The 10,871-nt window shown below is 62.4% G+C and overlaps 2 protein-coding genes across 2 annotated transcripts; both read right to left on the bottom strand.

Annotated features, from left to right (window-relative positions):
- Window positions 1-4,532: 4,532 nt before the first annotated feature.
- On the bottom strand, window positions 4,533-6,122 carry LOC309452208 (transforming growth factor beta-1-induced transcript 1 protein-like; the record flags this gene model as incomplete). The annotated part of the gene is made up of 7 exons (XM_082076881.1): window positions 4,533-4,568; window positions 4,660-4,800; window positions 4,888-4,972; window positions 5,045-5,114; window positions 5,251-5,348; window positions 6,047-6,078; window positions 6,114-6,122. 7 exons carry the CDS (start codon window positions 6,120-6,122, stop codon window positions 4,533-4,535), a joined length of 471 nt encoding a protein of 156 aa, XP_081933007.1.
- An 816-nt stretch (window positions 6,123-6,938) lies between these two features.
- Window positions 6,939-10,006, bottom strand: LOC309452207 (serine protease 53-like; the record flags this gene model as incomplete). The annotated part of the gene is made up of 5 exons (XM_082076880.1): window positions 6,939-6,947; window positions 7,037-7,618; window positions 7,987-8,126; window positions 8,797-9,102; window positions 9,769-10,006. 5 exons carry the CDS (start codon window positions 10,004-10,006, stop codon window positions 6,939-6,941), a joined length of 1,275 nt encoding a protein of 424 aa, XP_081933006.1.
- Window positions 10,007-10,871: the final 865 nt, after the last annotated feature.

Here is a 10,871-nt window from a genome sequence, read left to right as displayed (position 1 = left end):
TTCCCAGACTGCAGCCAACAACACGGGGAGTTCCCAGACACCTTCCCAGCCTTTCTTTGCCTCCATCTGAACGTCATTCTCAGATTAGCATAGCTATACTAACAACCAAGCTCCTCAGCCTACACAGTGCTTTGACAAAGGTACAGCCACTTTCATCTCCAGTCTGACAGATGTGGTTTGTCACCAGCTAGACCCACAGCGTGGTTTTAACGAGCCGTGAGGATTTACTCCTGTAGTTATCTGCTTCCCTTGGCAAGGTGATCATTTCCCGTGAACCAGAATTACTTGTTCACTCCAAAAGTTTAAGTCCATGCCACAAGAGACATATTTGCTCACAGTAATTTTTATAACAGGAAAATAAAGAGATGGGGGGCAGTATTGCTTTTTAGTGAAATCAGGGTGACAGCTACAGAAATACATACTCAGATATTGCGCCTTTGTCAGAATTACCATTTCAGAGCAGGAAAGAGGCGCCATAGAAGTCAGAAACCATTATATATTATCTTTGCTTGAGGAAGATCCCCAAAAATTCATGCCCTTTCATAGAGCTTGATGTCTGAGGCAGATGGGGCCAGCTCATATACTCTTACTCACATGGATGAAGAAATGCTCTCCCACCAACACGATGGTCTGGGGGAACTCCTCCCTAATTTAAACAATTCAACTCCCAGCTCACGAAGAAAGAGTTCCTTTCTTTACTTCCTGAAAAGACAATGCACATAAGCAACATACAAGGTGGTTTAGCTTCATTACAGCGACTGCTCCAGATGCTCCCTGAGGGAAAGGAACCAAGAGCAACCCAGTGAGGGCTCTGCCCAGCTCCCACAGCGCCCAGACACAGCAAACAGAACCACCAAGGGATGAACAGGCCCAGGGCCACCCAAGGAACCCAGTCAGGAGCAAATGCAGACAGGACCAGACAAGCCACAACACACACGCAAGGGGCCACCCAGGAGACACCTACCGACAGCATCAGTCCAAGGAGCACAGGCAACAACAAGGCTGCAGACCAGCCCTCCTGCAGCAGAGCTCAAAGAGCAGGTGAGAGCCCTGGGCTGAGCTTAAATAGGATCCAGGGCCTGTGGTCAGGCTGTGGGTGAGGTCCCAGGTGAAGCTGCTCAGACCCATTAAGTCCACCTGACACATAGACCTGCTGGTATACGGTGCATTAAGCCATACTGATTTATTCCTGTGTAAGACCAAAAGCAGACACCCGTCACATATCAGAACATCTCCCAAAACAACCCCGTGATAAAATCCTTTGGCTTCCCTGAACCGTGGGTCTCTGGTTGTGAGCAGCCCATTCTCAGGTTAGACCTCGCCTTGCCTGATGAAAATGCTGGGCTGACAACAGGCAGTGGCAGTGCAGATAGATTTTATGGTTTTTTCTGAGTTCCCAAATTTCTCAGGTTAACGCCACCCCAGAGAAAGCACATCACGCAGTTTAAAAACTAAGCCGCCTCCAGTTGAATTTACTTTCCCGCACACCAGCTCCCCTGGGGCAGAGCTCTGAGGAACAGAAATGCCTGGCTTTAGACAGTCAGATTTGAATAAGGCCGTGATAAATTTATTTTTCCTAAAATCCAGCATGTATAGACAGTGTAGCCCACCCTTCCTTTCACGTCTTCCCTATCTGAGGCTGAGCCATCTTCCTTATATTATCACCTTGTGCTGTGGTACAGCACAATTATTTGTTACCCACTAGCAGTGCCACACAGAACACTGTAGCTGAATGTAAGTCAAAATGGCTCGCATCAAAATCAGACTCATAAGATCAACGCTGATGGAGCTGTGAAGCTGCAGCTCCTGCCGGTTCTGACGGTTCTTTCTTATCTGGCACCTCCGACTGCTTGTGTTTCTTATCTGGCACCTCTGGCTGCTGCGGGTCAAGCAGCGTCTCTGCCCCCTGGCCGTGCGCTGCAGTACCCGAGTTTCGCCACAGGGCGGCAGCACTGAGACCCGCCGCAGCACCGCATTGGGGCGGCCGGGTGCAGCACCGCGCTTTGTCCACAGGACGGCGACACTGAGACCCGCCGCGGCACCGCATTGGGGCGGCCGGTGCAGCACCGCGCTTTGCCCGCAGCCTTTCCCTCCTTGTCCAGTTCATACAGTGGCTTCTGCTCACAGCAGCTTCTGCTGTAGCTTTTGCCGTTCGAGTGCAGAGTCAGAACCGAGACGACCCGACCGAGACGAGGAGTCTCTCCAGAGAAATCCCCCGGGCGCACCGAGAGAGTCCTCGACTCTAACCCTAAGCCTAACCCAAGCCTAACCCAAGCCTAACCCAACCCAACCCTAACCCAGCCATAACGCAACCCTGACCCCCTACTGTTATTTTGGGATCACCCTGTGATGTGAGGCACCAAATCCCCCCAAACCGATTTCAAATCCCATCACTTTGGGGTGTTTTATTGTGCACGTTCAGCCGCGGGGACCCCGGGAGCCGCCGCTGGGGACACCGGGGACACCAGGGACACGCGGCGGTGCCGCTCGCACACGGGGCGCCCGTTGTCCTCGAAGAAGGTGCCGCTGGGGAAGGGGGAGGAGCACGCCTGGGGACATGGGGACATTAGGGATACGGGGACATGGGATGTGGGACACCAGGGATGGGGACACACAGGGAACATGGGGACACCGGGGCCCATGGGGACACCAGGGATCACGGGGAGATGGAGACATGGGGACACCAGGGACACCAAGGACCAGGAGACACGGGCCGGGGGGACCCCAGGGGCACAGAGATGCAGGGACACGGGTGGGGGTGTCCCAGGGGACACGGGTGGGGGTTCCCAGGGTGTCACCTGGCAGACGAAGCACCGCGGGTGCCACAGCCCCCCCATGGCGGCCACGAACTCGGCGACAACGGGAGCCGAGCAGCCCGGGCAGCGCGGGGAGAACAGCAGCGAGAAGTCGCGGGGACAGAAGGGACGGCCGTCCTGCTCCACGAACCCTGCGGCACCGGGGACAGCGCGGGGACATCAGCGGGGGACATCGAGGGACACCATGGGATCGAGGGGACAGCACGGGGACATCAGCGGGGGGACATCGAGGGACATCACGGGATGGAGGGGACAGCACGGGGACATCAGCGGGGGGACATCACGGGATCGAGGGGACAGCGCGGGGACATCAGCGGGGGGACATCAGCGGGGGGACATCACGGGATGGAGGGGACAGCGCGGGGACATCAGCGGGGGGACATCACGGGATGGAGGGGACAGCGCGGGGACATCAGCGGGGGGACATCACGGGATGGAGGGGACAGCGCGGGGACATCAGCAGGGGGACATCACGGGATGGAGGGGACAGCGCGGGGACATCAGCGGGGGGACATCACGGGATGGAGGGGACCGCGCGGGGACATCACAAGGGCATCATAGGGACGTCACAGGGCCATGGGGACGGAGGGATGAGGGGACAGGGGGACGGGGGGATGGGGGAACATGGGGACAGAGGGACAGTGGGACAGGGGGACGGGGGGACAGGGGAACGGGGGGGACAGAAGGACAGGGCGACATGGGACATGGGGACAGGGAGACATGGGCAATCCCTGACATTCTGTGATTCTGTGATGGGGACATGGGGACAGGGGGACAGGGGGACATGGGGACATGAGGACACGGGGACAGGGGAACGGGTGGACAGAAGGACGGGGGGACATGGGACATGGGGACAGGGGGACATGGGCAATCCCTGACATTCTGTGATTCTGTGATGGGGACACGGGGACAGGGGCACTGGGGAACGGGGGGATGTGGGGACAGGGGGATGGGAGGACATGGGGACAGGGGCACTGGGGGATGGGGGGACGTGGGGACAGGGGCACTGGGGAACGGGGGGATGTGGGGACGGGGCACCCACCGTGGTCCCCCAGGGCCTTCCCGCAGTGGGCGCAGCAGAAGTGCTGCGGGTGCCACGTGTGTCCCAGCGCCGTCACCACCTCCTGGGGACACGGGGACGTGGGGACGTCACCCGGGAGCTCCCGCCACCCCGTGTCCCCACGCGGCCTCCCATGACCCCCATGGCCCCCAGAAGGTCCCACATCCCCCTGACCCCCCATAAGGTCCCATGTCCCCCACATCCCACCATGTCCCTCCATGTCCCCCCATGTCCCCCCATAAGATCCCATGTCCCCCCATAAGGTCCCATGTCCCCCCATAAGGTCCCATATCCCCCCCAACCTCCATGTGCCCCCCACATCCCCCCATGTCCCCCCATAAGGCCCCACGTCCCTCCATGTCCCCTCATGTCCCCCCATCCCCCGTGTCCCCATTGTCACCTGCAGCACGGGCTGGTGGCACTGGGCGCATTTGGGGGCAAAGAGGCGTCCGTAGTCGGGGGCGCAATAGGGGACCCCCCCCCGCTCCAGAAACGGGGACCCCCCCAGGGCCCCCCCGCAATGGCCACACACCAGATGTTCGGGGTGCCAGAGGCGCCCCAAAGCCACCAGAGCCTGGGGGGACATTAGGGACACCCTCCAGTTGGGGGACACCCCCACTTGGAGGGGGCACCAAAGGACCCCCCATTGTTGGGGTTCAATGAGGGACCATCCCCATCCAAAAAAGCCCCAACTTTGGGGTTCCCCACAAAAACCCCCAACTTTTTGGGGTCTCCCCCACCTTTGGGTTCCCCCCCCGCCCCAGGGGGACCCCACAAACCTACCTTGCCCACGATTGGCTGCCGACAACCCCCACAAACCCCCTTGTCCTGCGTGGGGACTCCCCGATTGGCCAGGTCCTGCTCCAATGTCACCAGAAGCTCCTCAAGGTTCCCCCCGCTGGGACCCCCCAATTTTTGGGGGGGCTGGGGGGGGAAATGACCCCAAAAGAAACTTATGGGTGGGGAGGGGTCATGTGGGGGGGGAACACCCCAAAACCCCCTGGGACTTACGGGGGGGTGAAGGTTGAAGTCGGCGAGTGAGGCCATCAAACGGTCCAGCTCCTGCATGGCCGAGGAGGGGGGCGCCCCCACATTTCTACGGGGCATGGGGGGAGTTGTGGGGTGAAAATGGCGGGTTTGGGGGGTCGGGGGGTGGGGAGGTACTCACTGCGCCCCAGATTTGGGGGGAGGTGGGAGCTCTGGGGTCTTCGTGGGGGAGACGTGGGGCTCGAGTTCAGCTGGAGGGGGATTTGGGGCCATTTAGGGAGTGATTTGGGGGGTGATGTTGAAGGGTTTGGGGGTGATTTGGGGGATCTTTGGGGTGACTTCAGGTCTGATTTGGGGGTGATTTGGGAGTTTTTGGGGTGCCGGTACCTGCGGGTCCCCCCTGGGTGCCGTCCAGGTCCTGCAGGAGGCGCTCGAGCTGCCCCAGGGTGGGCGGGGCCCGGGGGGGGCGGGGCCTCCACACCGAGCTGGGGGAGGGGACACGGCCCCATGGCCCCATGGCCCCGTGTCCCCATTGTCCCCATTGTCCCCATATCCCCGTTGTCCCCAACATCCCCCTGTCCCCATTATCCCATTATCCCCATTGTCCCCATATCCCCATTGTCCCCAACGTCCCCATGTCCCCATTGTCCCCATATCCCCGTTGTCCCCAACATCCCCCTGTCCCCATTATCCCATTATCCCCATTGTCCCCATATCCCCATTGCCCCCAACGTCCCCATTATCCCATTATCCCCATTGTCCCCATATCCCCATTGTCCCCATGTCCCCATTGTCCCCATATCCCCATTATCCCCATTGTCCCCATTGTCCCCATTGTCCCCAACATCCCCATGTCCCCATTATCCCATTATCCCCATTGTCCCCAACGTCCCCATGTCCTCATTGTCCCCATTATCCCCATTGTCCCCAACGTCCCCATGTCCCCATTGTCCCCATTGTCCCATTATCCCCATTGTCCCCATTATCCCCATTGTCCCATTGTCCCCAACGTCCCCATGTCCCCATTGTCCCCATTATCCCCATTGTCCCCATATCCTCATTGTCCCCAACGTCCCCATGTCCTCATTGTCCCCATTATCCCCATTATCCCATTATCCCCACTATCCCATTGTCTCCCCGTTGTCCCCATTGTCCCCCAATGTCCCCATGTTCCCCCCCAGACCTGTAAAGCTGCTCCGTGTCCCCCCCCGGCACCTGGGGACAGAAACATTGGGGGGTTAAATGGGGACATGAGACATCGACACCCCCCAGTGCCCCCAGTGCCCCCAGTGCCCCCAGTGTCCCCAGTGTCCCCAGTGCCCCCAATGTCCCCTGTGCTCCCAATGTCCCCTGTGCTCCCAGTGTCCCCAGTGCTCCCAGTGTCCCCAGTGCCCCCAATGCCCCCAGTGTCCCCAGTGCCCCCAGTGTCCCCCAGTGTCCCCCAGTGCTCCCAGTGCCCCCAGTGTCCCCCAGTGCTCCCAATGTCCCCCAGTGCCCCAAATGTCCCCAGTGCTCCCAGTGTCCCCCAGTGTCCCCAGTGTCCCCAGTGTCCCCATCGCTCACATGACCTAGGGGAGTGGTGGCCGGGGTGGGGGGATGTCCCCGCCGGGGGGGGAGGGGGGGCGCGCCAGCCGTGACGTCATCTCCAGGTCAGCCAATAGGGCGTCTGGGGAGGGGGTGTGAGGGGACCCAGGAGTTCAGGAGGGACCCAGGCGTCCAGGTCCCCCCCTGCCCAGGACCGACGGACGGACGGACAGACGGACGCAGTCCTTACCCAGGTCCTCCATGGCTGGGATGGGGTGTGGCCCCCCCGGGTGACGTCACTGCACGCGGGCCCCTTGGTGGCCTTGTATGGAAGCAGCCGGACGCCTGGGTCCCCCCCGGACGCCTGGGTCCCCCCGGACCCCAGGGTCCCCTGCAGTTTCGGGGTGCTCCCGGATGCCTGGGTCCCCTGTGGGGGGGGGGTTTCCCCGGATGCCTGGGTCCTCACTGGCTTTGGGGTGCTCCAGGAGGCCTGGGTCCCCCCGATGCCTGGGTCCCCTGTAGTATTGGGGTGCTCCTGGATGCCTGGGTCCTCAGTGATCCTGGGGTTCCCTATAGTATTGGGGTGCTCCTGGATGCCTGGGTCCTCAGTGATCCTGGGGTTCCCTATAGTATTGGGGTGCTCCCGGACGCCTGGGTCCTCAGTGATCCTGGGGTTCCCTGTAGCGTTGGGGTCCCCCCGGATGCCTGGGTCCTCAGTGATCCTGGGGTTCCCTGTAGTATTGGGGTCCCCCTGGATGCCTGGGTCCTCAGTGATCCTGGGGTTCCCTGTAGCGTTGGGGTCCTCCCGGATGCCTGGGTCCTCAGTGGTCCTGGGGTGCTCTGTGATTTCAGGGTTCCCCCGGACTCCTGGGTCCCCTGTAGTACTGGTGTTCTCCCGGACGCCTGGGTCCCGCGTGGTTCCAGGGCTCTCCCGGACGCCTGGGTCCCCCATTGTTGGGGTGTCCCCCCAGTCTCCAGGCTCCCCCCAGCTGTCGGGGTCCCCCCAGATGTCGGGGTCCCCCCCGTCCTCCTCTTCCTCCTCTTCCTCGCGGGGGCCGGGGGGGGTCTGGCTGAAATAGGCCTCCCGGGTGACCCCCAGAATCCAGCGCTCGTATTGGGGGGCGGCCGTGAACTTGGGGGGGCCCTGGGCCCCGCAGCCCCCCCCGCCGGCCACCCCCAGCAGGAACCAGACCCCCCGCTCCAGGCAGAACAGGGGGGACCCCGGCGGCGCCTGCGGGGACACCCCAAAGTCAGGGTCATGGCGGGGGGGAGGACACCCCGAAAGTGGGGACGGAGTGTCCTGGGGTCACCCCCCCCCAAAGGGAGACACCCCGAGGGACCCCAAAACATCCCAGAAGGGACCCCAAAAAGGGACATGAGGACACCAGGGACCCCAAAAAGGACCCCAACCCACCCAAAAGGGACCCCAGAATGAGACATGGGGACTCCAAAATGGGACCCTGGGACCCCAAAACCCCCCAAAAGGGATCTGGGGACCCCAAAAGGGATGTTTGGGACCCCCCAAAGGACTCAAAAGGGACATGGGGACCCCCACCCCCCCCAAAGGGACATGGGGACCCCGGGAGGCCGTTTGGGGACCTGGCAGGCGCTGTCGCTCTCGGGTCCGGTGACACAGACGGTGTCAGGGGGGGTCGGGGTCCCCTCGGGGTCCCCAGTGTCCCCGCAGGACTCGGCCATTGTCACCTCCACGCTGAGCAGCTGCTCGGGGACCCAGGGGCCTGGGGGACACGGGACGGGGGACATGGGGACGGGGGACATGGGGACGGGGGACATGGGGACGGGGGACATGGGCACGGGGGGACAAAGGGACATGGGGATATGGGGGGACACGGGACGGGGGACATGGGGACGGGGGAACATGGGGACGGGGGGGACAAAGGGACATGGGGACCTGGGGGGACACGGGACAGGGGACATGGGGACGGGGGGACATGGGGGGACGGGGGGACATGGGGACGGGGGGACATGGGGATGTGGGAGGACACGGGGACAAAGGGACATAGGGATATGGGGGGACACGGGACAGGGGACATGGGGACAGGGGAACATGGGGATGTGGGAGGACACGGGGACACAGGGACATGGGGATCATGGGGATTTGGGGCGACACGGGAGTTATGAGAGGACATGGCGGGGGACATGGGGATGTCACCGGGGGGGACACAAGAGATGGCAACACCAGGGATGGAGGTGACACTGAAACTGGCGACACCAAGGTTGGGGACATCAGGGCCAAGAGTGACACCAGGGATGGAGACAACAAGGATGGAGGTGACACCAGAAATGGGGACACCGGGGAGGGGACACCGGGGATGGGGACACCGGGGTGCAGGGGACACAGGGTGACACGGGGTGACGGGGTGACACGGGCTGCCCGGCGCCACTCACCCCGCGGCCCCAGGAGGGTCCAGCAGCGCGTCCCCGGGGGCGGCCGGTGGTCCCCGTAGGGCAGGCAGAGCGGGCGCAGGCTCCTCCCGAGCTGCAGGGGGCGCTGCAGCCGCAGCAGCGCCACGGCGTGGCCCCGCCCGGCGCCCACGAAGGCGCCGTGGAGCTGCAGCCGCGACCCCGCGTGGGCGGCGCCGCCCGCGGCCACCACCTGCCAGCCCTGCGGGTCCTGAGCCCTGCGGGAACCGGGCCTCACCGGACGCCGGGGTCCCTCCCGGACGCCTGGGTCCCTCCTGAACTCCTGGGTCCCTCCCGGACATCGGGGTCCCTCCTGAACTCCTGGATCCCTCCCGGACGCCTGGGTCCCCTCCCGGACGCCTGGGTCCCTCCCGAACTCCTGGGTCCCTCCCGAACTCCTGGGTCCCCCCCTGAACTCCTGGGTCCTCTCCTGAACTCCTGGGTCCCCTCCCGAACTCCTGGGTCCCTCCTGAACTCCTGGGTCCCTCCCGAACTCCTGGGTCCCCCCCCGAACTCCTGGGTCCCTCCTGAACTCCTGGGTCCCTCCCGAACTCCTGGGTCCCCCCCGAACTCCTGGGTCCCCCCCGAACTCCTGGGTCCCTCCCGAACTCCTGGGTCCCCCCCCGAACTCCTGGGTCCTTCCCGAACTCCTGGGTCCCCCCCCGAACTCCTGGGTCCCTCCTGAACTCCTGGGTCCCTCCCGAACTCCTGGGTCCCTCCCGAACTCCTGGGTCCCCCCCCAAACTCCTGGGTCCCTCCCTGAACTCCTGGGTCCCTCCCTGAACTCCTGGGTCCCTCCTGAACTCGTGGGTCCCTCCCGGACGCCTGGGTCCCCTCCCGGACGCCTGGGTCCCTCCCGAACTCCCGGATCCCTCCCGAACTCCTGGGTCCCTTCTGAACTCCTGGGTCCCCTCCCGAACCCCTGGGTGCCCCCCGGTTCAGGGTTCCCCAGCTCACCCAGGCACAGTCCGTCCTCCAGCCCAGCAGGGGGCGCCTCCCTGGGGCTGGGCGGGAAGGCGGCAGGCGGGAGGTGGCGCCGCAGCCACCGCGCGTGGGCCGGGAGCCCCGTGGCTACGGCCGGACCCCCCGCGCGGGCACAACCCGCCGAGAACGACAGGACCCCGGCCTGGACCCACCGACCGCCGGACAGACACACAACCGGGCCCCCCGAGTCCGCCTGGGGGGACACAGCCATAGAGACACCATGGAGACGCCATAGAGCGTCTACAAACCCCAGAGAGACACCATGGAGACACCATGGAGACACTATAGAGCGTCTACAAACCCCAGAGAGACACCATAGAGACACCATGGAGACGCCATAGAGCGTCTACAAACCCCATAGAGACACCATGGAGACACCATGGAGACACCATAGAGCGTCTACAAACCCCATAGAGACACCATAGAGACACCATGGAGACACCATGGAGACACTATAGAGCGTCTACAAACCCCATAGAGACACCATAGAGACACCATGGAGACGCCATAGAGCGTCTACAAACCCCAGAGAGACACCATAGAGACACCATGGAGACGCCATAGAGCGTCTACAAACCCCATAGAGACACCATGGAGACACCATGGAGACACCATGGAGCGTCTACAAACCCCATAGAGACACCATAGAGACACCATGGAGACACTATAGAGCGTCTACAAACCCCATAGAGACACCATAGAGACACCATGGAGACACTATAGAGCGTCTACAAACCCCATGGAGACACCATAGAGACACCATGGAGACACTATAGAGCGTCTACAAACCCCATAGAGACACCATAGAGACACCATGGAGACACTATAGAGCGTCTACAAACCCCATAGAGACACCATGGAGACACCATGGAGACACCATAGAGCGTCTACAAACACCATAGAGACACCATAGAGCATCCACAGGTACCATAGAGACACTTAAAGGCACCATGGAGACCCATACAGACCACACAGAGACCACATACAGACCCACGGACATAAAACGGGCCCCCCCCGAGTCTGCCTGGGGGGTACAGAGCACCTATAGACACCTATAGAGCCCTGTGTATCCATAT

Source organism: Streptopelia decaocto, assembly GCF_964273445.1.
Source record: "Streptopelia decaocto genome assembly, contig: HAP1_SCAFFOLD_868, whole genome shotgun sequence".
Taxonomy (NCBI): Eukaryota; Metazoa; Chordata; class Aves; order Columbiformes; family Columbidae; genus Streptopelia; species Streptopelia decaocto.
Note: the sequence above shows the minus strand (reverse complement) of the source record. Positions and strands in the feature narration are given on the sequence as shown.